A 27386-nucleotide genomic window follows, 5' to 3' on the forward strand; every position below is an offset into this window, starting at 1 on the left:
TAATATGAATCATTCAACCCTTTTGGATATAAGGTGTCTAAAGCAAAAATCCAAAAGGCTTCTCTTTTGCAAAGAAGAGCAAACCTATCCCCTCCACTTACTGTAGGTTTATAAACTCAATATAACCTCCTCATTGAAGTAGTTTGCATCCTAAAGTGGAACAGCTTGCAAACTTAAGTGAACTGTGAATCAGGTGAGAATACAGAAGCAGGTGCACAAATATTGACACTATATTTAACATCTCATACAATGTTTGGACTAGTGCAGTGGGTGTAATGCATTTGTTTTGTGGGAAGCTTTCTGGAAACTCAACTACTATCCGATCTGTAGGCAATTTTCTTTGTTGCGGGAAGAAATAGCCAAACTGCAAGCTGAGGTGTGTAGGATGTCTGTATCCTTGAGTCCACCACTGCCTCAGAGAGTACCCAGAAGACATTTCTGCCTGGACTACTGTAAGCTCTGAAAGGGGAAAATATCCAGAGGGACACAGAAACATCCCACAAGCTGTGCTATTAAAAAACTGATATGCTGCTCTTGTAAGCTGGAATGTACAAATATTATAGGAAATACACAACTTGAGGACATGGGGACTATAGGAACAGGAAAATAAAATCTCCAAAAAGAACTATACTTCTCTTGGGGGATTCCGTCATAAGAGGCATACATCTGGGAAAAGCTACTGATGTAGAGAAACAAGTAAGGTGCTTACCTGGAGCCACAGCTCCAAGGGATAAAGAACGCATATTAAGAATTGTGAAAGCAGCAAGAAAAGATGGGGAGGTGGATGTCATTGTCCACCTAGGGACAGATGGCCTCCCTAATGCTGAAGTCATGGCACTAAAAGATGAATTTAGAAAGTTTTGGGCTGCTCTAAAACAGATGGCAACCACTGTAACTTTTTCAGCAGTATTGCCAGTGCATAGAGGTGAAGACAGAACTCACTGCATAAGAAACTTCAATGTGTGGCTAAAGAAGTGGTGTTATGAGGAGAGATTTTTATTAATAAACCACAGTCATGCTATCTGGTAAGATAAGGGACTATACAAAAGTGACGGCCTGCACCCATTTTCAAGGGGAACCAGAATATTAAGTGAGAAGTTTGAAATCTTCATCAGGAACTATTTAAACTAGCAGATGGGGGCAGTGAACTAAACAGGAATAAAAAAATCTCCTCCCCCAACGAAGAGGTATTGTTTCTGCAGGCTAATAGTACAGAAAACATATCCACAGCAACAAAAGACAATGCAGATCAAAACAAAATAAACATAGAGAGAGAGATCAACATAGATGATAGCAACAGAAAATGTACACAAAATTCTTAGAGCTATGTGTGCTAATTCTAGAAGCTTAGGAAATAAAATTCCAGTACTAACTGCTATAATGACAATGAATAATCTGGATATTGTGGCTATTACAGAGTCATGGGGCAATAAAAATCATGACTGGGACATAGCTATACCAGGATATACTTTATTTAGGAAGGACAGAGTTGGAAGAATCGGAGGAGGGGTAGCAATGTATGTGAAAAAAAGCATAAAGACTACTTTAATACAAAATATTGAAGAAAAAACTGAGGCCCTTTGGGTGACCATAGAAATGGGGGTCAAGGCTGTTCTTCTTACTGGGGTGCTCTATAGACCACCAGGTCAGGAAGAAGAACTGGAGGGGAACTTACTGCAGGACATCAATAAAATGGCTTTAAAAGGAGAGGTAATAATCATGGGAGACTTTAATCTACCTGATGTGAAATTGGAGGAGTCTTCTGCAAGTTCCACTAGAAGTAGGGACATTCTGAATTCCTTGCAAGGAGCATCCCTCAAGCAAATGGTGAGGGAGGCCAATCGCAAAGACGCAATATTTGACTTAATTCTTACAAATGGTGACAGAATATCTGATGTAAATGTGGTTGAGAACCTAGGATCCAGCGACCATCAAGCAGTATGGTTTAGTATAAAGACAGAGACCGACTCATATCACACAAAAACAAAGGTGTTACATTTTAGAAAGGCTGACTTTGTAGAGATGGGAAAATGTGTAAGTGACTCTTTGGCAGAGTAGAAGAACTTGAAAGAAGTGCAGGAGAGGTGGAAAAAAATTAAAAAGTGCAATACTTAAAGCAACAGACCTTTGTATCAGGGTTAAGAAAAGGAAAAAGAAAAGGAAGCCAGTCTGCTTTGCAAAAGAAGTAGCAAGTATTGTGAAAAAAAAATAGATGACCTTTAGGAAATATAAGCAGACTCGGAATAATGAAGACAAAGAGGTGTATCTTGCTAGACAGAAGGAGGCTAAAAAGCTAATCAGATGTGCAAAGGCACAAGCTGAAGATAATATGGTCCAGTCAGTAGGTAAAGTGAGAAAAACTTTTTTTCGGTATATAAGTGAAAGAAGAAAAACAAAAGGAGGAATAATAAGACTACAGATAAAGAGTGAGAGTCTTGTTAAGGGAGACAATGTAATAGTAGATCATCTTAATAATTATTTTTGCTCAGAGTTCACTACAGAAGGAGCGGGGAAGGGACCACAGTAATGTTGCAAGTATACTCATAAAAATGAGGTAGATACAAGTACATTTAGAGGAGAAGGTCCTAGCAGAGCTCCCAATACTGAAAGTGGATAAATCAATGGGGCCAGATGGGATACATCCAAGGATACGAATCAAAGGGGTGTTGGTAACACCATTAACAGAATTATTCAATCAGTCACTAGCTACAAGAGTAATTCCAGAGGACTGGAGAAGAGCGAATGTAGTCCCACTACACAAAAGTGGAAGCAAGGAAGAGGCGAGCAACTACAGACCAGTGAGCCTTACATCAATAGTAGGAAAATTGATGGAAACACTCTTAAAAAAAAGAGTTGTAGAATATCTTAAATTCAGTAACTTACAGGATCCCAAACAGCATGGATTTACTGGGGGCAGATCATGTCAAACAAATCTTATTGACTTTTTTGACTGGGTGACTAAAGTAATAGATCAAGGAGGGGCTGTAGATATAACTTATCTAGATTTTAGTAAGGCTTTTGACACTGCCCCACATTGCAGACTGTTAAATAAACTTGAAAGCTTGGGATTGGATTCAAATATGGTGGAATGGATAAGATCTTGGTTGCAGGATAGAAAACAGAGAGTTATAGTTGTCACTCGCTGGGTAATCGGGCAGCTCACCCGACCCCCGGCAAACTTACCTTCCTCTGGTGGTCGGCTCCGTCCCGGGCGCTGCCATCTTGGATTCGGGTCTGTGAATGCGCAGACCCGCGGAATATAAAACCTCTTGCCGCATTCCCATTGGCCAGGCTATTTTGGCACCAAATATAAAAGGCACCTCCTAGGTTCACATAGTGTCACGGTTACATACAGGAGTACAGCTAGGAGCCACGAATATGGTGAAAACACTCTGTTTATTTGCAGAAAAGAATTAATAGCAGGTAATCAAGAGCAGTAATAAATAGCAGGTGCAAGCTGATGCAGGAAGTAATATGAATGTTCAGAAACCAGCAGGTACACAGCTAATGCAGGGAAGCAGGAGGTATGAACAGATTTCAAGCAGCATGTAACCAGAGGAGCAAGGCAGGAGGAAGAATCCACAGGGTGCAACAACAGGATATGACATCAATAACCAGCAATGTGTGCTGGGAGTGACAGGTATAAATAAGGAAAAAGAGACCACACCCAGGTGCATGGGATAATTAGAGAACAGAAAGGTTAACCCCTAAAGCACAAGAAATGCACAATAGCAGCACCTCTGGACATCAGAGGTACTGCTGCAAACACATAAAAAGAACAAATACAAATAATAAAGTCCAAAAGGTAGGAGCTGCCAGGCGGATCGTGACAGTACCCCCTCCCTTAAGGGTGGATTCCAGACGCCCAAACTACCACCAATGTCTGAATTCATCAGAATCATAGTCCACAATAGGGGCCCTGGCAGAAAAGTCCTCGTCCATGGGCGGAAAGGCAAAGGGGACCATGCCAGCTGCCAGTTCAAGCACCTCTCTTCTTATGTCCTCCTCTCTTACGGGCCTTCCTTGGAGTTGGGATCTGTGCCAACTGGGAGGAGCACAAAGGTATCACTTGGCCAGGTGAGATGGGTGGTACTGCTGATAATGTAGAGGCCCCGCAAGATGGCATAGCGGGAGGTGTTGGTGAAAATTTGTTGATCACAGCCTCAACAAATAGTTGTAAGTCAGACAGGATGGGGTGATCAGACTCAATCAAAGGGTTTACCCATTCCAAAGCTTCTCCTCTAAAATGTGAAATAAGGAATGGTACCTGTCTCTTAGGGCTGTTAACAAGCTCTGGTATAAAGGGAACATAAGAAACAGCAAATCTCAGAAGGGCACTAAGTTGGGAAATGTGTCCCTCAAATAAAGGCAACGGGTCAGACTTGGTACCCTCAGCACAGGATGACTCGGACTTGGCAGCAGATCCGGACTGGAGAGCAGACTTGGCAGCAGGCTCGGACTGGGCAGCAGACTTGGCAGCAGGCCCGGACTGGGCAGAAGGCTTGGCAGCAGGCCCGGACTGGGCAGAAGGCCCGGACTGGGCAGAAGGCTTGGTGGCAGACCCGGACTGGGCAGAAGGCTTGGCAGCAGGCCCGGACTGGGCAGAAGGCTTGGCAGCAGGCCCGGACTGGGCAGAAGGCTTGGCAGCAGGCCCGGACTGGGCAGAGGGCTTGTCAGCAGGCCCGGACTGGGCAGAAGGCTTGGCAGCAGGCCCGGACTGGGCAGAAGGCTTGGCAGGGACAGCACTGTGAGAAGCCTCGGGGCAGACAACGCTGTGAGAAGCCTCGGGGCAGACAACACTGTGAGAAGCCTCGGGGCAGACAGCACTGTGAGAAGCCGCGGGGCAGACAGCACTGTGAGAAGCCGCGGGGCAGACAGCACTGTGAGAAGCCGCGGGGCAGACAGCACTGTGAGAAGCCACGGGGCAGACAGCACTGTGAGAAGCCGCGGAGCAGACAGCACTTTGAGAAGCCGCGGGGCAGACAGCACTGTGAGAAGCCTCGGAGCAGACAGTGCTGTGAGAAGCCTCAGAGCAGACAGCGCTGTGAGAAGCCTCAGAGCAGACAGCGCTGTGAGAAGCCTCAGAGCAGACAGCACCAAGTGGTAACTCGGGCTGAGCTGCATAGAGTGGAAACTCGGGCTGAACCGCATGGACAGGCAACTCGGGCTGAGCTGCATAGAGTGGAAACTCGGGCTGAACCGCATGGACAGGCAACTCGGGCTGAACCGCATGGACAGGCAACTCTGGCTGAACCGCATGGACAGGCAACGCAGGCTGAACCGCATTGACAGGCAACTCATCTGGAGCAGACTGGAGGGACAGGACCCCCTCTGGAGCAGACTGTAAGGGCAGTGCCCCCTCTGGAGAAGACTGTAAGGGCAGCGCCCCCTCTGTAGAAGACTGTAAGGGCAGCACCCCCTCTGGAGAAGACTGTAAGGGCAGCGCCCCCTCTGGAGAAGACTGTAAGGGCAGCGCCCCCTCTGGAGCAGACTTTAAGGGCAGCGCCCCCTCTGGAGCAGGCTTTAAGGGCAGCACCCCCTCTGGAGCAGGCTGTAGCTCAGGAACAGAGACAGCCGCTGGAGACTCAGGACCGGACACAGTGGCATTAGACTCAGGACCGGACAACGTGGCAGGAGACTCAAGACCGGACACAGTGGCAGGAGACTCAGGACCGGACACAGTGGCAGGAGACTCAGGACCGGACACAGTGGCAGGAGACTCAGGACCGGACACAGTGGCAGGAGACTCAGGACCGGACACAGTGGCAGGAGACTCAGGACCGGACACAGTGGCAGGAGACTCAGGACCGGACACAGTGGCAGGAGACTCAGGACCGGACACCGTGGCAGGAGACTCAGGACCAGACACCGTGGCAGGAGACTCAGGACCGGACACCGTGGCAGGAGACTCAGGATCGGACACAGTAGCAGGAGACTCAGGACCAGACACAGTGGCAGGAGACTCTGAGCAAGAGGCAGATGATGGCACCTTGGAGCAAGAGGCAGATGATGGCACCTCGGCACAGAAGACAGAGACTGGCACCTCGCAACAGGAGACAGAGGCTGGCACCTTGCAACAGGAGACAGAGGCTGGCATCTCAACACAGGAGACAGAGGCTGGCATCTCGACACAGGAGACAGAAGCTGGCACCTCGCAACAGGAGACAGAGGCTGGGACCTCGCAACAGGAGACAGAGCCTGGGACCTCGCAACAGGAGACAGAGGGAGTTGGCGCCTCAGGACAGGCGGCTGGAACTGGCAGATTGGGTCTCTTCCCAGAGAACAGGAATGGTGGAGCATAAACAGATTTGTAATGCAGAGAGGAAACAACAGGAGATGGTTCAGTAAGCTGACGTGGTCTACGGATAGGATAGTCCTGCAAGAAATGTGCATTGCTGGCACAGTAGAGACACAACTTGTTTGTTATTCTACGTTGTCGCTCCTCTTCGGTCAGATGGGGGCGTGGACCACCTGTGAACTGGGAATTAGTTACCCCATAGTTCTTAGAAAACAGCAAATTTGTAGAAGCACTTTTAAGAGGTGCTATTTGCACAGGTTCATCAGCAGAGAAGGTGGATTGAGACAGATCAGCAGCTTCTGAATTAGGAGAGACAGAATCTGACAGTCTCCTGAGTGGGTCCATAAGCAAAGTGGAAAACTTAGCCAGCTGGGAGCGTAACAGGATTATGTCCATTTGTAAAGCCTGTAGCTGTGCCAATTCAAAAGCTGGTAAAGCAGACATGTTCCAAAAGTAAATGAAAAATGAATTGCAGAACAAAAAGGTCCCAGAATAAAAAACTTTCATCTAACTCCTAAGCTGTTTTTTGGGCTGGTTATACTGTCACGGTTACATACAGGAGTACAGCTAGGAGCCACGAATATGGTGAAAACACTCTGTTTATTTGCAGAAAAGAATAAATAGCAGGTAATCAAGAGTAGTAATAAATACCAGGTGCAAGCTGATGCAGGAAGTAATATGAATGTTCAGAAACCAGCAGGTACACAGCTAATGCAGGGAAGCAGGAGGTATGAACAGATTCCAAGCAGCATGTAACCAGAGGAGCAAGGCAGGAGGAAGAATCCACAGGGTGCAACAACAGGATATGACATCAATAACCAGCAATGTGTGCTGGGAGTGACAGGTATAAATAAGGAAAAAGAGACCACACCCAGGTGCATGGGATAATTAGAGAACAGAAAGGTTAACCCCTAAAGCACAAGAAATGCACAATAGCAGCACCTCTGGACATCAGAGGTACTGCTGCAAACACATAAAAAGAACAAATACAAATAATAAAGTCCAAAAGGTAGGAGCTGCCAGGCGGATCGTGACACATAGTGCCTGTTTCTTTAGTTACCTTTGGTGCTAGACGTAGCTACATCCTATCTACCTGTCTACAGAGCTGACGCTCCAACCAAGTATCTGCGCTCCTCTCTACTTGTCTACAGAGCTGACGCTCCAACCAAGTACCTGCAGTTCTATCTACTTGTCTACAGAGCTAACGCTCCAACCAAGTACCTGCACTCCTATCTACTTGTCTACAGAGCTGATGCTCCAACCAAGTACCTGCACTCCTATCTACCTGTCTACAGAGCTGATGCTCCAACCAAGTACCTGCACTCCTATCTACTTGTCTACAGAGCTGACGCTCCAACCAAGTACCAGCACTCCTACCTACTTGTCTAAAGAGCTGATGCTCCAACTAAGTACCTGCACTCCTATCTACTTGTCTACAGAGCTGACGCTCCATCCAAGTACCTACATATTTATCTATTTTGTCTACTGGGCTGACGCTCCATCATCTGTTCCGGTATTTCATCTATTCTTCACCACTACTGACTGTCCTTTATCTCCTGACTTCCCCAAAGGGTCTCGCTCAGTACTCTAGCAGGGGCCTGGATCTGCGAGCAGATGCAGCTAAGACCATACTGCTTTGCGGCGGTTCCTGGTGAACACCGTCTACTCATTAGACTCTGCGCCCTGCTGGAGTAGCGCTATACTGTATGAACCCTAGGATTCGCATCGTAAAGACCTGCCTCTCATGTGGAACCGTGACAATAGTAAATGGAGCACATTCACAGGAAGGAAAGGTTACCAGTGGAGCACCCCAAGGATCTGTACTTGGACCAGTGCTTTTTAATATCTTTATTGCATCATCATCATCAACATGTGTTTATATAGTGCCGGCAAATTCCGTAGTGCTTTACAATGGAAACAAACATTAATTAAACAATACTGGGTAACACATACAGACAAAGAGGTAAGAGAACCATTACAATCTATTGCAAATGGTATTGAAGAGAAAGTATGCCTTTTTGCAGATGACATGTGCAACAGGGTATACACACCAGGAGGGGTACAACAAATGACTGATGATCTAGATAGACTAGAGGAATGGTCATGAGAGTGGTAACTACAGTTTAATGCCAAAAAATGCAAAATCATGCATTTGGGTCTTAAACACCTAAAGGCTAAATCTAGTATTAATGGCACTCTAATGGAAAACTGCTGAGGAGGAAAGGGATCTAGGAGTCACTATTTAAGGTGAATTAAAGGCAGGTAAGCAATGCAACAAAGCAATGAGGAAGGCAAGTCAGATGCTTGGTTGCATTGGGAGAGGAATCAGTAGCAGAAAGAAAGAAGTAATAATGCCACTGTATAGGCCATTGGTACAGCCTCATCTAGGTCATATTTCTAGAAGGATATAAATATATTAGAAACTGTACAAAGAAGGGCAACTAAAATGGTGCATGGCCTACAGCACAAAACTTACCCAGAAAGACTAAAAGAACTTAATATGTATAGTTTGGAGCAGAGAAGAGAATGGGGGTTCATGATAGAAACTTTCAAATATATCAAAGGTGTGAACATGGTACATGAGCGAAACATTCTTCAAATGAAGAGAAGTACTAGAACACGAGGACATGCACTGAAACTGGAGGGAAGTAAGTTCAGAGGAAATTTGAGAAAAAACTACTTAACAGAAAGGGTAGTGGATAAGTGGAATAGCCTCCCATCAGATGTGGTAGAGGCTAATACAGTAGAGCAGTTTAAACATGCTTGGGATAGACATAAGAATATCCTTATAAAGAATAAGAGATCAAATAAGGTTTAAGGTTACCATAGTTTAATAAAACAGTGGACAGACCATATGGACCAAGCTGTTCTTATCTGCCGTCAAATTCTATGTTTCTATGTTTTTATGTTTCAATAGCTGTAATTTAGAAAGAGTCTAAAGAGCAATTTTGTTTACAAATAAAAGGTCTTGCCAAACTATGTACACCCCTCTTCTTTATATAATCCTTCAATGTTTAGAAATCTTACATTTAGTGTATGCATTGTTCGGCCAAAATATTGTGCTCCGCATTTAATTCAATTACATAAATTACAAAACTCGTTTGGCAATTCATAAAACTCTGGATCTCATATGTTTCCTTTGTTGTTGTTGAACAAAATTTCGACCTTTTATTATACACAAAATTACACATAATACATCCATATCTATTACATTTATAAAACCCATTAGGTTTTGCAGGGAGCCAATTAAGTCTTTCTAGAGTTCCTTGTTACAAGCAACATTCTCATCTTTCCTTTTAAAAAAACTCTGTACTAATTTATTTTTAATCATTAAACCTGTCCTAAAAACTACTTTAGGGTTATTATGAACAGAGGCCATAAGAATTTCATCAAGTTCCAATATCGAAAAATGTATCTTTATAATACTTTTAATATGCTTAGAGTATGAATTAAATTGACTTACAAAAGTAACATCTTCCTTTCCATCCCCAGATTTTTCCACTACAGATTATTTATCTGTTCTCATTTTCATCTTTAATAAAGATCTTCTATCTATTTTTTTAACTTCTGAAAGGCCTTTTTAAGAATATACTCTGGGTACCCTTGATGTCTAAATGAAGTAGATTAGAAGTTAGTAGATCACAAGCTTGTTCCCAAAAGGTTTTATTAGAAGTACAGTCGTAACAATTGACCCTTCGGGATAGTCTTTTTTCATCCTTGTAAATGACAGCTGTTAAAATGTAAGAAATGATTACTATCCACATACTTTTTAAATTTTTTAGTTATAATCTGACCCTTTTCTGCTAACAGGGCAATGTCCAGAAAGCTGATGTGACTACTACTCCAATTACTAGTGAATTTCAGACCAAAATCATTGTCATTAAATAAATCTAAAGAACCAGAATCCCCTTTCCAAATAAAAAATAAATGGTTTATATAGCTACCATATATCACTAGGTTCGCCCCGAACGGGCTGTCACAAATATACTGTATTTCGAACAGACCCGTATACAAATTCGCAAAACTCAGGGTGAACTAAGTGCCCATGGCCATGCCGTGAATTTGAAGAAAGCAATTAGTGTCAAAAACAAATTAATTATGTGACAAAGTAATTTTAATAGCATCCAAAATAAATCCATGTCGTCCCCGAGTAAGGTTCACATCTTTATCCAGAAAGTATTTTACCGCTCATATACCTCCATTGTCTTGTATGTTGGTATATAAAGACTCAACATCACATGTTACAAATTGGTAATAATTTTCCCATTTTATTGGAGATATTAGCTTCAAGAAATGTATTGTATCTCTGATATGAAACTCTAAAGACACAATGTGGGTTTGTAAGTGAGTATCAATAGTGATAAATTAGAAGTGAGGACCCAACACCAGACATAAAAGGACGTTCAGGTGGTGCTACAAGTGATTTGTGCAACTTAGGTAGATAATAAAATGTGGGGACCACCGGGTGCATAATTAACAAAAAATCCATCTCTTCTCTGGTCACTACCCCATCTGTATAACCCTTCAACAGTAAATTTTTGAATTTTTCCAAAAACATATTAGTTGGATTGGCTTTGAGTTTAATATAAAACATTTCATTGTTCAATTGTCTCATTGCTTCTATAATATAATCCTCTGTATTCAATATTAACACCCCCCCACCTTTATCAGTGGGCTTGATAACTATGGACGGGTCCTGCATCATTTTTTTCAGAGCTCTTCTCTCTTGTGGAGACAGATTATCTCTCAATTTTAATTTTTAAGATTTTTTACATAAAACACTAAAATCATTCATTGTCTTAGTATAAGACATATCAATGTAACCAGTTTTGTACTGCATGGGATAGAACTCTGATTTCCTTTTTAGAATCCTCTTACCCAGAGTCTCATTCATATCAAACAATGATATTTGTTGTGGTGGGGAAGGTGTTAAGCAATAATTCAAAAATTTCCAATTCCTCAAAATCCATCTCGTTAAGAACTATTGGTTCTCCTTCAATTAATTTTTGTCTAAGTTTCTTATTAGAGAAATAACATTTTCTTCATAGAATCCTTACAAACTTATTCAAATCAACAAAAAGCTTAAACAAATCTGGTTTACTTGAAGTGGCATATTTTAGTCCTTTGCTAAGACGTGTAATTTCACCTTGGTCCAATTGTCTTTTTGATAAATTGAATATACATTTCTTAATTAGTCGTACCTTGGCCTTCTTCTGTATTTTTCTCTACTCCCTCTACATCCTCTAAATCTAGATCTCCATTTCTTCCTCTTTTTAATGATCGAACATTTTGTTCCGATATTGCCCCCATTTGTCTTCCCAATGGGAGTGTTTCTCTAAAAAATGTATTTTGTTGGTACTCTGTAATTTGGATCTTGCACCTACTACTGGGGCTCTATAATAAGATGGACCTTCATCTCTAATATTAGGTCTACCATCCCTACTTGTTTTAGGGGAATCAGGTGTTTTGTCAAATGATTCTAAAAGTTCAAATCAATTAGATAACCCTATTTTTGAGGGCTCTCTCTTTTTATTACTTTCTGGTGTTTTCTTGTAATGCTCATCTCTCCGTTGCTTTTTTCCCCAATGTTTCTTCTCACTAAATTGTTCAGAGGTCATTTTCCCTCTCCTCTCTCTATTGGATCTAGAGTAGTCACGTCTATTTCTATTATAGGTCCGAACTCTCCCTTGTTCAAAATCATTACAAACACTGACCATTTTTTTTATCCTTAATCTCCGTAAGGAACCTCTCATATTCAATAAGCTCTTTACTAATAATATTATCCAACTCCTGAAAGGCAGGGTCATCATATAAATTTTAAGTTCCTCCTAAATATCAATAATTTCTTGTTCTACCGCATCTATTTTCTTATCCCTATAATTAATCAGCAATGCCATAAGCTCATATGAACATTTATCTGAAGTCCTGTTCCATTCAAGTGTAAATTCTTGATTTTCTTCAAATGAACAGGACTTGAATATGCTCAAACCTCTCAGTATAAGTTTTATTATTGAGGTATTTCTGCAAGGTTATTCTGTCCCTCTAATGCCTAGCTTCCATTTTTGCTAAAGATTCTAATTTATTTAATAATTTATTTATATCTCTATTTGTTACTTTGAGTTCCTCTAAATCAGGCTTATTAAACCTATCTCTTAGGGCTAGTTGTCACCTAGTTTTACATTCACTGAACCATTTTAATGATTCCATAACCATATTTCTCAAACTTGGTCTGCTGCCCACAATAAACACAATTAATACAAAAGCAGATATTGATATATCTCCCAACAGGGAATATCACTGTGGGCACTGACCAATCAATATAATACTTTCAATGTTAAATAATTATAGATATAGAAATATAAACAAATCCACAGAATGGCCAATTTTTTAATTGATTGCTGCTCCCTAAAAGGTTGTTGTGCTACAACCTTATTGCTCAAAAAAGACAACAAGAAAAAAGGAGGGTTTTAAAGAAGCGTATCCAATTAATTCAGACTCCAAGATGCCACCATATAATAATATTCATCAGTATGTGTTAAAATTTAAACATTTTAATAAACATTAAAAAACATAGAAACATAAGTATAAAGAAAACAGTATGTTAAAATACCAATTAGGAACTAGGACGATCATTTGAGTTAATCCACAACTTTTCCCCTTTTAATGCACATAAGGGGAAGTTTTTATTGATCAAGTTTCAAGAGGTTCCATACAATTCTTAATGGACTAGAAGGGTTATGGGTGCGAGGAGCACTCCTAGGTTAAAGCCTCTGATCTTCACGCTCCCCATCTCCTTAGACAACTTCATAGGAAATTCCCTGACAAATCTTTTTTAGGGTGTCCAGAGTCCATCCTTATGGCAGGGATTACTGTTCTGAAAATTCACCTCTTCACGCTCCAGCGCTGTTCTGTCTGTTGTCAGAGCCGCACTTCTGGGTATTGGCGGTCACATGATCGCAACCTGGGTCGAGAAATTAAATATTGCAAAAGATATTTAAACCTCGCTCTTGCACTCTTGTCAATATGGAATATTTTTTCCATGCTGTTTCCATGCTGAGTATGGTAATTACTAGAAACGTGTGCAGATCCCCTTATTTTGGTTTTGGTTCTAAAACCATCTTCACATTTTGGTTTTGGCCAAAAAACTTCATATGTTTTCGTTTTGGTTTTTGATATGGATTTCACTAAAAAATGTGAAAAACAGGTAAAAAGAAACATGTAATTTTGAACTGCTTTTGTTCTAATATTACTACTTACATATTATTATACAGTGTATTTTCTATTAGCCACCTCACAACTGTCAATATTTTCACCAATATTGGCCAAAGACTGCTGCAAGCTAAAAATAGTGACAGAACAGCGGCACAAATACATGGCAGTTTAATAGAAGACATGGTCCCTATGAAACATAGTGGCAGAACACTGGCTGATAGGATGCTCATTTTAGAAAAGAAGTTAGACCAAGTTGGGCCTCATCCAGAAGTGAAATGGTATGAGAAAGACCGTAGACAAAATATTCTGTGATATGTGTAGAGAGGCAGTAATAAAAGCTCATTAGATACATAGCAAAATAGTTACATGGTGGGAGAAAAAACACCAACTTATTTGTAGACTGGTGCAGTAGGTGTGCAATAAATTAGCCTCTTACAACAAAGCTTTTGTGTAGGACCCTTTAGATGGAAGTACAACATCTAGAGGTAGTGTTCATTTTACCATGGTCTCAAATGCACCAGTAGGACGTGTATTATGGCCCCCAGTACTATATTGTGGCAAGTATAGTATACCATCTTTCACCACTCTACAGAGAAGGAGCTAGGCTTATTACTCAGTTCCTCACTACACCAAGGGAACCTGGGTTTCCTTGTTGTAACTGAAGAACTGTATGGTGGCAGGGTTGTTTATTATCCGCTGACCTGCCAGATGGGTTTGGTTTAATGTCTCCAGTAATAGGATGAAGGCCATTCATTTGTGCAAAACTCCTCTCAATAGCAACAGACAGTTGGCTATGCACCCCATCAGGCACTGTCACTTATATAAGGGTTTAGTTTACATTTTATGTTTTACTTATTTTGTTTACACCAGCTTTAAAAACTGTACAGTGTATCACAGTTAGTAAGGGACACAATCGTGGAGCTGTTTTATCAACACCTACCATCACAGCTTATCAAACCATTCAGGGTAAAAATTTGACATCACAAGACATTGTTTTGTCACCTCTGTTTAGTAAACTTGCCCATGGTGAGAAGAACAGCGATCAGCAGCAAGTGTGATAGAGATTCTTACTACTGGTTTGTAAGATTACATCTTTATTGGAAAGTTATTCTGAAATAAACTGTGCACTCTCTGAATGGTAAGTCATAATTTACCTATATATGACTAAATGGAGCTATTCTTTATAAGATACATTACCCCACCATTTTTGACACCCACCAAATTAACCACTGTTAATAATATACAGATGGAAGTTATTTAAAATGAGCTGAGCAATACGGTACATGACAACATACAGATTATTGTCTAAATCGTACTTTATTCACCCGCTGTCTATATGAGTGTCTGCACCTGGCAAACTACACGCAACATGCAACAAGCACTGGGTTATGCCATTCTATTCAGTTAAAACTGCTCCATTTGCATTACATGTCCATTCATTACTTTGCATTACAGAACATTTTTCTATAGATTAATTATACTACTTTGTTCCAAACATTTTCATTCATTTTCTAGTAATATAAACTGTTTAATTTAATTTCTAATTGTACAAAATACATTTGTGTCAAACTTAAATAATACAACAATAATACTTTTTCTATGTTCCGAAAGCTGTTGGTTTTTAAAATAGTCGATATTTCATCTGTTCCTATGTTCAAGCTGTTTATTGCATTTACTATGGATGACATTCTAGTTTATTGGCAAAATGGGGCTTGTTTTTACTATAAAGGGCCAAAAAGTTTCTTGCATATCAGATAAGTGTTTTGTTCCATATTGCTACTTGAGAACTAAAAGTAAGCACTCAACCATTTGCTTTATAGTTTAGAGACAATAAACTGCTCTGTTCCATTTACTTCTCTAGAGCAGTGTTTCTTAAACCTGTTCCTCAGGACCCCTAACAATGCATGTTTTCCATATCTCCTTGCTTTAGCACAGGTTTATTCATTACTTCCCTTGTCACCTGGAAAACATGCACTGTTAGGGTTCCTGAGGACTGGGTTTTGTAGAGCACAAAATATGGCACCATTCACTAATGTAAATACAGCTCTGTAGAAAAAAGGCTCTTTATACAGAATAAATGTGTCTCTACATGTCTCTGCATTATTGAACTTTTAACAAAAATAACTGTAACCCTTACTGAGATATGTTTTCCAAATAAGCCTATGCACTAGGAACAATATACAGATATGTTGTGGTTTCAATTCCAAATAATTCTCCCCCAGAACTTTAATAACAGTGATTGGAGGTATGTATATCTTAAAGTTACCATGGTCAAACACCCTTTTGTGGCACAATTTATTTGGAGATATTTAGAAATGCTTGTTCAATATATAGAAAACTGATGGAGATGATTAAGACCAGTGGTCGCTACATTTTTTCTAGTGGAATAAGATTACTCTTCTTAACAATTTTATGGGGTGTTTCTATCCAAAGAGAAGTATGGCATGCTTAACACTTGTAGATTTACATATTACATACAATTAAATCTCTATGCTACTTGATGTACAGCAAACCTCTCAACTCTTGCACACCTAGGGCCGTAAGTAAACATTTATGTAAACAAAACCTGATCAACCAGGGTTCAGCACACAAAAATATAAATACTTAATACTTTATCTTCAAACCCTCAACACCAGGATGTTTAAATGCCAATCTAAAAATCTGTTAACCAGGTGCATATTATGAATTTAGCACAAATGTGTTCAAGACTAGTGTTTGGGCTTCTCCCCATATGTGAGAAGGGCATAGTTGGGCAGGTATATGTGGCATATACCTTATACACTTTTCCCTATTCTCCCTCACCATTCTCCCCTTGTCACTTGTGCCACAATCCTCTCAGGTTCCTACCCACTGCAGTGTCACATGGGTGATGGTCTTTATATCAGTTTCCACTGTTTGTTCTATGTTTGCTCTTACTTCACTTTACCAGGCACTGCAGCAGGGTAGGAGCTGCAGGCAGGGGTGAAATGGAAGAGCAGCGTGAAGCAGGATATACTTCCCAACAAAATGCTAACTGTGTTGACCCTATTTGAGACTGTTATGACAGAATCAAGACAGTTGGCAGACTTTGTTGTTCTCTCCTACTTGTTGTTGCAGCTTGACAATCAGCTGCTCATTCTACTGGTTTCTTAATCCCATGTCGCTGCTTGGCCGGATCCTGGAATGTTGGAACCCTGTTTGTAAAAGTTATAGTTAATAGTCACTTCCTCCGTCATTAAATCAATAGCATCGTCCTTTAATAAATAGGCCTTCTCATAATCAAATTAGCCTCATTATTAAATGATTAGCCCTCACATTCAATACAGAGACTGCACATTGCATTATTAGCATTTATAATACACTTAAAGCCCTCATCAATTAAAGTAATATCCCCCACCAGGTGCTACATTACATGAATAATCCCCATATAGATATATATATATATATATATATATATATATGGACCAGACACAACATTAGAAACACCTGCCTGTGTAGGTCCCCCACGTGCCACTAGAACAGCTTTGACCCATTGAGGACTGGACTTCACAAGACCTCTGAAGGGGTCCTGTGGTTTCTAGCACCAAGACATTAGCAGCAGTTCCTTTAAGTCCTGTAAGTTGTGACGTGGGGCCTCCTTGGCTTGGATTTGTTTTTCCAGAACATCTCACAGATTCATCGGATTGAGATTTGGGGAATTTGGAGGCCAAGTCAACACCTTGAACTCTTTGTCATGTTCCTCAAACCAGTCCTGAACAAATTTTGCAGTATGGCAGGGCACGTTATCCTGCTGAAAGAGACCACTGCCATCAGAGAATACCATTGCCATGAAGGGGATGTACTTTACCTGCACCAATGTTTAGGTAGGGGGTACGTGTTAAAGTACATCCACATGAATGCCAGGACTCAATGTTTTCTAGCAGGACATTGCCAAGAGCATCACAGTGCCTCCGCCACCTTGCCTTCTCTCTACAGTCATGGCCAAAAGTTTTGAGAATGATGCAAATATTATTTTTCAAAGTCTGCTGCCTCCCATTTTAAGATGACAGTTTGCATATACTCCAGAATGCCACGAAGAGTGATCAGATGAATTGCAATTAATTTCAAAATCCCTCTTTGCCATGACAATGAACTTTATCCCAAAAACAACGTTTCCACTGCATTTCAGCCCTGCCACAAAAGGACCAGCTGACATCGGGTCAGTGATTTCTCGTTAACACAGGTGAGAGTGTTGACGAGTACAAGGCTGGAGATCACTCTGTCATGCTGATTGAGTTAGAATAACGGACTGGAAGTTTTAAAATTGTTCTTCCTCTGTTAACCATGGTTAAACAGGTGCAAGTAACACTGCAGTCATCATTGCTTTGCACAAAAAGGGCTTCACAAGGATATTGCTGCTAGTAAGATTGCACCTAAATCAACCATTTATAGGATCATCAAGAACTTCAAAGAGAGAGGTTCAATAGTTGTGAAGAAGGCTTCAGGGTGCCCAAGAATGTCCAGCAAGCGCCAGGACCGTCTCCTAAAGTTGAGTCATGTGTGAGTGCATCTGCACGAACAATGAGGTGAAGATTTTTGGAGGATGGCCTGGTCTCATGAAGGCCAGCAAAGAAGCCACTGCTCTCCAGGGAAAACATCAGGGACAGGGTTTGGACTGCTGAGGACTGTGGCATAGTCATTTTCTCTGATATATCCCCTTTCAGATTGTTTGTGGCATCTGGAAAAAGGCTGGTCCGGAGAAGGAAAGGTGAGCCCCACCATCAGTCCTGTGCCATGCCAACAGTAAAGCATCCTGAAACCATTTATGTGTGGAGTTGCTGCTCAGCCAAGGGAGTGGGCTCACTCACAATTTTGCTTAAGAACTCAGCCATGAATAAAGAATGGTACCAAAACATCCTCCAAGAGCAACTTCTCCCAATCATCCAAGAACAGTTTGGTGATGAACAATGCCTTTTCCAGCATGATAGAGGCACCTTGCCATAAGGCAAAATTGATAACTAAGTGGCACGGAGATCAAAACATTGACATTTTGGGTCTATGGCCAATAAACTCTCCAGACCTTAACCCCATTGAGAACTTGTGGCGAATCCTCGAGAGGTGGGTGGAGAAACAAAAACCCACAAATTCTGACAAATTCTAAGCATTGAGCAAGAAAGGGCAGCCATCAGTTAGTATTTGGCCCAGAAAAAAATGATAGGTTTGGATTGGACAGAAGTATTCTGAATGAGAGTATACTAAATATCATTATGACAATATCCCAACTGATTTACCATAGAAGACATCCATCTGTGGCACAGGGAAACACCATATGTGTTAATTACACTGACAGTTGATCGGGAAATACAGATAAGTGAGACATTTATACTGTTGGAAATATCTGTTGAATAGCATTGACATGTGATTGAATGACAGAACTGCTGTGTTTGTTAGCTGATCAGTACTTCTTTCATATACTATCAATAGTCATACACTGGAAAGTTCATTGTGGTATAACTATTTATAATAAGCTATTTATTTATTAGCATACAAACATCACTGGTCCTACATGAACAACAACATTACTAGAACATTCCTGTACAACAGAGTACATTTCTATAATACAGAGTGATAACACATTAGCACATTTAGTAACAGCACCACCTGCTGTCTCTCCAGTGTAATCACTGAAATTACATTAAGGGGTATATTTACTAAACTGCAGGTTTGAAAAAGTGAAGATGATGCCTATAGCAACCAATCAGATTCTAGTTATCATTTATTTACCACATTATACAAAATGACAGCTAGAACCTAATTGGTTGCTATAGGCCACATCTCCACTTTTTCAAACCCGCAGTTTAGTAAATCTAGCCCTAAGTCTAAGGGGTATATTTAATAAACTGTGGATTTGAAAAAGTGGATATGTTGCCTATAGCAAACAATTAGATTCTAGTTATCATTTATTTAGTACATTCTACAAAATGACAGCTAGAAGCTGACTGGTTGCTATAGGCAACATCTCCACATTTTCAAACTCACAGTTTAGTAAATATACCCCTAAGTTTGTTGTAATATCTCAACAATGTTAACTTACATACAACACAACCAGATAACTATAATACCCTTTGCTGAAAGTATGTTAAGCTCACGGAAAAGGGAAGTTGTTTCAAATCCATAGGCAATTGGACATATGTTCTGTATGTATAAAGAATGTTACTCTATATATATATATATCTGTATTCGGACGTAAAGTTATTAATCGTATCAAATTGTAGTGTCACCAGAAGATACTTGTGCTGACTACTTATCTTCAATAGTCAGGCTATAGAGATTTGTACTAATTTGGCTAATTTCTTCATAATTCAAAGTCATAAAAGAATGGCATATCATCTATATCCAGCCTTAACTTGTTATTGTGGACAATTTTCCTGTTTCAACTACACTACTAAATCTCTTGATCTGATTGTGTTAGTGATGACATAAGGACATTACCATAGCCAGTTGTATCAACAAATGAAAGTATCTCAAGATTTCAGACAATCAAATGATTTGATTATGCAAGAAAATGGTCAAATTGATACAGCAGAAGAGAACATGATCCCAATTAGGTGCATACAAAGTATAAAATAATGGGATAGACTGAATATAGGATATATTCATTAGCACCCACTATCAATTGGCCATACCAATTGTGTGATATACATTATTTTACATTGTGTTAGTGGTCTTCCCCCCTCCAATTCACTTCTGGGTGAGGCCCACCTTAGTCTATCTTCTTTACTAAAATGACCATCCTATCAGTCAGTGCTCTGCCATTATGTTTCATAGTGACCATATCTTTTATTAAACTTCCATGTATTTGTGCTGCTGCTCTGTCACTATTTTTGGCCGGCCAACTCACTGCAGCCTTTGGCCAATATTGGTGAAAATATCAACAGTTGGTGAGGTGGTCATTAGAAAATAGTCTGTAAATGAATGTAAATTGCATAAATACTAATGTAGAAGCAAAACAGCTTAAATTTGATTACTTGATTCTACTTGTTGTTCACAATTTTTAATGGAATTCAGATAGAAAACCAAAACACTTAAGGATTTTTGACCAAAACCAAAACATGAAGATGGTTTAAAAAATAAAACCAAAACCAAAACACAGGGGTCTGCGCACATCTCTAGTTACAAACCTGCTCAATGTTCTCAATAATCAGTGAACCCTATTGCTTGTGATAACCTAGATCAGCACTTGTGGAAGAATAAAAGCCCTGTTCACTACAACAGTAGCTCTGCTACTGAGGGAGACAGCACTTCCGAGGCTATGATTTAATTCACTGCTCTGACACTGCTTCTAACAGCTGAAACATTAAACAGCTCCCACCTTGGCTTTCTGGGTAATGTGTGTGGACTTTTCCACCATCATGGCAGACAATATAAATATTGGAGAAACTCATGGGGAAGAGATTATGGTTTTGAGTATAGCTGATAGATGAGCCCTCCTGACTTTGTTTGATTGGATGGTAGTTGCATGGGCTGCTAAGTCGCTGCTAAGTAGTTGAATACCCCTTATATGGAACATAACCAGATTGTTACCAGTTTGTAACATGTAAAAATATGCTGGTTAAAAAACTAATGGAAAGACAATTTACATTTTCTGCAGGGTAGAGGTATGATCATGTACTGACATTTAATTGTATTTACTTTCTAGATAAGTTGAATGTTTGCAATGTATTATTTGTTTACTTATAAAAAATCTCTATTTTACTTTGTGTTATTACAATACATGTGTCCTTTTATTGTGTTAACATTAATGATAATCTTATAATGATAATATCATAATCAATTGGGCAGTATTTACTGTGCACCAGAGGTAAAATGTGTATTTTTAATAAGTATCCTCAGTCTGCTCATTTTTTGTGGAAACACATTAGACATGCTTAGGATTTGTACACATTGGCATCTGTACTCTGGTTTCCTAATGTTGCATGGGCTGCATTTACATAGTTGCCAACATGTTTAAGTATTTTGCAGGAACACTTTGCTACTGAACCAATGCATCTGCACAAGTCCCAAGGACTACAATTCCTATCATGTCATGTTTATAGAATGTGATAATAATAGACTATTTTGAATTTGAAATACTCCTATTCAATATCTATGACTGTCTAAAGCCTAAATAATAATAATAGATGATAAGCATTTCATCTGCCAAGTAGGAAAATAAGAATTTTATTGCACAGTTTGTCAATATTGAAATAAAGAAACTGACATTTCCAGGGGCAAGAATTTCCAGAGACCATAGATAACATCTCTCTCTATGGTAAACATTATAGGGTCTAGTTATTAAGATTTCCCCGATAACTAGATTTTCTATATAAATATTTTAGCGTGCAATTTATTTTAAAAAAAAGTCACCAAATGTTGCCAAGCTAGTGCTGGAACCTTGTGCGCATGCTTGCACTGGAAGTCCAGCTCGGGCATGCAAACTGGAACTGGAAGCCCAGACTCCAGATTCTACTACAAAAAAATGTATATTAAAGTGTAAAAAGAAAAAAAGAAAAAAAAGTAAAAATGCTTTATTTAATAAAACATTTTTTCATGCAGGCACCTCCTGTTAACGCCATCCATGGCATTAGCAATCAGAGGGCAGCAACAGTACTGGTAAATAGACATCCCCATGCAGAAGTATCACAGGAGGCTCCCAGTTATGACCTTTACCAGCTGGGGGCTTTGTTAATTAAGGAAAAACCTTAAATCCCCTCTTCACCTAATATAGGGCTTATTTCCCTTAAATAAATAGACCCCAAAGTTAGTACACAATGGGCTAGATTTACTAAGCTGCGGGTTTGAAAAAGTGGGGATGTTGCCTATAGCAACCAATCAGATTATAGCTGTCATTTTGTAGAAAGTACTAAATAAATGAAAGGTAGAATCCGATTGGTTGCTATAGGCAACATCCCCACTTTTTCAAACCCGCAGCTTAGTAAATCTAGCCCAATGACTCATTTGCACGTGCATACTGCAAAACGAATCTTCCTTGTTCTTAAAATAGGAGCCTCACTAACAGTTCATTAAAAACTTACGGCACAAGTGGTCTTTTATGACATCAGTTTTACTGGTAAGCATATGTATTTGGGGGCCAAGATGGCTGCATCAGTTGGGAGGAGTTGGATGAGATAATTTAAATGACGTTAGGAGTTTGTTTTTTAAGCTGTAGAAAGTGAGTAATGTTGTAAAAACATTAAAACACACACAAGTGACATATGTAATAAGGGATACCCCCAACACTGGGGGATTTTAAAGTGGAACAGTTGACAAAAGGGGAAGTGTCTACATCATCACTCAGCGCTAGGCTGCCCCTTAACCCCATCCCCTATATATCATTGCCACACGTTCACCACCAAAGCAGCAGTGAATGCCTTTACCTCCCAACATTCTGGCCTGAGTGGGAAAAATCTGTCCCGATTGGGACAGTGGAACAGAGCCCACAAATAGGCCCTGTTCTGCGTAAATTGGGACACTAGGAAGGTATGAATAAAGATGCAACATGCCTTCACTGTCCTAAACCAAGACTTTGTTAAGGAGAAATGCTGAAATGAAGTAAGAGGGTGATACAAAAGTATTAGTAGGTTACACCACACACACTTTCAGGTGACTCTGAAAACTCGCAAAGCTAGTTGCAGATTTATTTTCTGTGGGCAATTCTGCAGGACTGGGAGAGGGTGGGCACTATGAAATACTGTAGGAGGACAAATAGGTGAACTTGCACAAACAAATAAGCAGTGTGTGTATTCTTTTTATAAATGACCCTTGTTGATTACATCTGGTCAGCAAACCAAAGGTCACACACCAATGGCATTTAGGCAGTATTTAATGATGATCAAGCAGATGACAAATAGATTTTAGCTGATATGTATTCATATTGTTTGCAAATAATGTTTATTCTACTGTTTTTCAAATTCTGTAAAACTAAAAATTGTATCCTCTTCCAAATGTATTATATTTGTTTGAATCATAACAATTCATGTGAAGTTTATATAAAGACAAACACGTTTGTTTAGAACAGGTGAAAAACATGTTATTTTAGTAGTCTTCTATTAAAAACAGAGAATTGGGTATGATGCAACAAATACTGACCACAGTGCATTTTTTGTTGTTGTTTTTACAGATCATGGGTTATAGGTGCAATAGCACTTCTCTGCCTCTTGGGACTGACCTGGGCTTTTGGACTTATGTATATTAATGAAAGTACAGTCATCATGGCATATCTATTTACTATTTTTAATTGTCTTCAGGGAATGTTCATATTCATTTTCCACTGTGTACTGCAAAAGAAGGTAAATTGAACATGTTTGGGGTTTTGTCATGTTTTCTGTTTTCATGAATGTTAAACATATTACAATAAGGGTATGTCCAGATAGATGAATCATTCTTTTCTTTCAGCTGCATACAAGAGCATGTATAAGCGGCCAGCCCTCATCATCCACATTTGTACCTGAAAGTTTCACAAAATAAGGGTGAGACAATTGCCAAATACACTTAAAAAAAGACAACCTGGACATACCCTAAAACTTTCTTTTTTAAGGGCTCAGACATCCTTGCATTATTGCATCTATCCATGCTTGTGTGCATCAATGTTTTAATGTGCAATAGCATTTATTCCGGTGAAATCAAAGATCTCCATTTTAGGCTATTTCTGCTGTAATCACAGGGGAGCACTCATGTGGATGTAAACAAATGTAAATGAACAAATTGATAAGGCGCTTCACTCAGTGTGCAGCCTCGTCCATATAAAAAGGACCCACTACCCCTTAAACATGAATTCAAAAAACAATAAGTTATATACATACATAAAGCGCTCACTTTCTCACACAGAGGTAATTCTTAAATCTCTACTCAAGTAGGATGATTCCTTTTATCTTTCCATAGCACATGACCTTCTTATATGGATCTGACAAATTCTTTGAACCTGGAATCCAAATTCACAAAAACACTTCCATAGTGTAATATGTCCCACATATAGCAATGGAGACCCCAAAAGTCCATCCACACTCTCCCTTTCTTCTCTCCACTGTGGACTATAGAAAAGGGAACCTTACACCAGTGATCTTCAAACTACCATAAGAATTACGCTTACAATGTGTCTGATAGTAAAAAGCCTTCAATCAATAGCACCTCATCACTTCATGGATGCTCTCCAGCTAGTAACTCCACCAATCCATGACAAAGACAAAAGTAAAGAAGAATCTGGTGCATTACCTTTTATTTTTTATAAAATTATCCACACTAAAACATCAAATAAAAGCTTGTATAATGACTGGACTCATACCGGACAATTGAAAGGTGTAGATTGAAAGAGTAGCGTTCAAACACAGGATAGTCACATGATGCGCTCTTTCCTTCAGTCCCCCATAATTCACGAGTAGTTCAGCTGGATCAAACCAAGATAACCAACGCGTTTCAACTCCAAGAACATGAGTCTTTATCAAGGCTGATGTTACAATTGAATTTGACGGCTTTTATATTACCTCCGTCCTTCATCTCCCTATGCATGAAAGTTGTCACGATGTCCATAACTAAAACGAGGCTTGAATATAATGTCTCCAACGATCCCCATATTTCACAATACATTCAACTTTATCAATGTAACAAAATTAGTCCTGTGTACAGAATACGATCTCCATAATTAGCAAATGGCAAATTACATTACATTTAACTTAAATAGTCCTAATAATAGGAAAACTACAGCATAACATAGCATAGAATATAAAAACATATATAAACATATAAAAAACATGTAATAATATATTAACATGTAAAGTACTGTATTTTATAATCTTAATTGAAGCTCAAATCCATGAAAAGAAGGAGACAATAATAAACAAAATATAATTATAATCTTCATTGTGTACATCTACAAACACATTTTTCAATAAGAGCCTTTTTAAACATCATCTCAAACCCATAGATAAGATCCTATTTGTATGCATCTATTTAGGGGTAAAAGGCTGAACACCCTCTATAACCTTTAATAACACTGTCACATAAACCACTTTAGTTCAAATTCCAAATTTAATCCCCTAGGGGCCAATGTCAATAATATAAAAATCCATCTCATCTCTGCTCTCGAAAGAGAGCCTAAAATGTTTTTATTCTTGCAACTACTTTCTATTGTCTGAATTCCCCAGAAATGTTTAATATTGACTGGATTGGAAGCGTGAAATTGTTATATAATGAATGTTTCTCCAACCCTTTTCTTATATTGTACACGTGTTCTCTTAATCTGGTTTTTAATGGACGTGTAGACCTACCTACATAAAATTTACCACAAACGCATTATATTAAATATACTACATTACTCGTATGGCAAGTAATGAATTGCTCAATCTTAAAAATATATCTATTAATCTGAATATGTGTGGTCTTGCTCATATTCGACTTTCATGTCTTACAGGCCATGCAAGTCCCACATCTGCGGAAAACTCACTGGCCTGATGGATTTTCTCCAATCCTCAGGCAGGATGCGCCTTACCAATTTTTTTTTCAAGTTAGGAGCCAGTGGTACACGCAGGGGGGGGTTTCTGAGTCTCAAGAAACCCCCCCTGTGCTAACTTAGTGCCCACCATAGCGGCACTGTCCTATACAGCAGCCGCGGCGCTGTCAAAGATGCTTCCGCGGCGGTGCATACAGCACCGCCATGGACGCTTCTTTGACAGCGCCGTGGCTGCTGTATAGGACAGCACTGCCGAAAAGGAGCTGCTGTTAATGTTATAGCATTAACTTTTTTCAAAGTCTCACAATACTTCTTAAAAATCTTCTCTACATTTTTAAATCCCTTACTGTACTGGGATATAAAAACTCAGTCAAATCTTTTGGACTGTGTACCATTCTGTTCATTCTTGGTGAGTAGTAGATCTCCTCTATCTATTTGTCTTATTTTTTCTTCTGCTTTGTTATGTGCGTATTGTCGCTAACCAATAACGATTGTCGAACCTCGAGTTGTGTTTCCAAAGCACAGAGATTTATTCGCAAATAATAGAATATATATATGCTCAAGCGAAGTAATAGTAAATACAGCCGTTACTTATCGCAGGCGCTCTGGATCCAGTGCAGTCATTCAATCCTGAAGTCTGGGGACAAGATGTCTGCCCTCTGGATCACAAGCTGCTGCTTATATACACAATCAAATACAGTAATACAATGAAGATGGTATAGCTTGCATCTATTGGTCCGGGTCTCAGGAATGTCCAAGGGGTCATCAATCATTGGCTGGTTCATCCTAAGGAATCCAAAGGAGGGGGTCATCTCTGCAGGGGGTATGCTCTGCTCTTCCCGCCAGGATTCCTTAGTCTTAAGTAGTTCATAATTCCCTATCATTCATAACTTGCGTATGCACTCTGCGATTCCCTCGCAGAGTGAACCAAACAGTAGGATATGTAACAAGGTTCATTATGATACCACTCATGATGTTATTCCTTCAACCCGTTCCGTGTATTTCACTAATATGCATGTAACTCTGATATAACATATAAATACTACTATATTTCGACATAACTGACTATGTGTTGCAACTACCATTAATGTGTACTATTTTATAAGTATGCGTGTTTGTGCGAACGTATGGTAAAAGACCAATTACTGTTGCTGCCACGTGTAGTGGCTGCGTACGCCCTTTCACGCCGTAGCGTGCCCTTCTGTCACTCACCGGACTGTGAGTGCTTCTTCCCGGACATTTAGGAACCGTGGCCGTCCTCCATCCTGAGGGACTGCGCATGCGCAGCCCTTTCTAATCCTTCAGTGTATATTCCTTTAACTTAATTGGCAGATCAGGCAACACTCCCTATATTAAGCACCTGTGGTCAACACCACGTTGCCTGATCTTGGAGTCTCATTCCCCATGAGTCTCTGAAGGTGTTTCCTCGTTTAT

General features: G+C 39.9%; 1 protein-coding gene across 9 annotated transcripts in view; it reads left to right on the forward strand.

Moving 5' to 3' along the window:
• ADGRL3 (adhesion G protein-coupled receptor L3) overlaps positions 1-27386 on the forward strand; it is a 958921-nt gene that overhangs the window by 671989 nt on the left and 259546 nt on the right. For all 9 annotated transcript variants that reach the window (XM_075204791.1, XM_075204784.1, XM_075204783.1 and 6 more), the window contains one exon: positions 23628-23796. In XM_075204791.1, the coding sequence (XP_075060892.1) occupies positions 23628-23796 (169 nt within the window). The remainder of the gene's footprint in view (positions 1-23627; positions 23797-27386) is intronic.

The sequence above is a fragment of the Mixophyes fleayi genome, chromosome 1, assembly GCF_038048845.1.
Source record: "Mixophyes fleayi isolate aMixFle1 chromosome 1, aMixFle1.hap1, whole genome shotgun sequence".
Lineage (NCBI taxonomy): Eukaryota > Metazoa > Chordata > Amphibia > Anura > Limnodynastidae > Mixophyes > Mixophyes fleayi.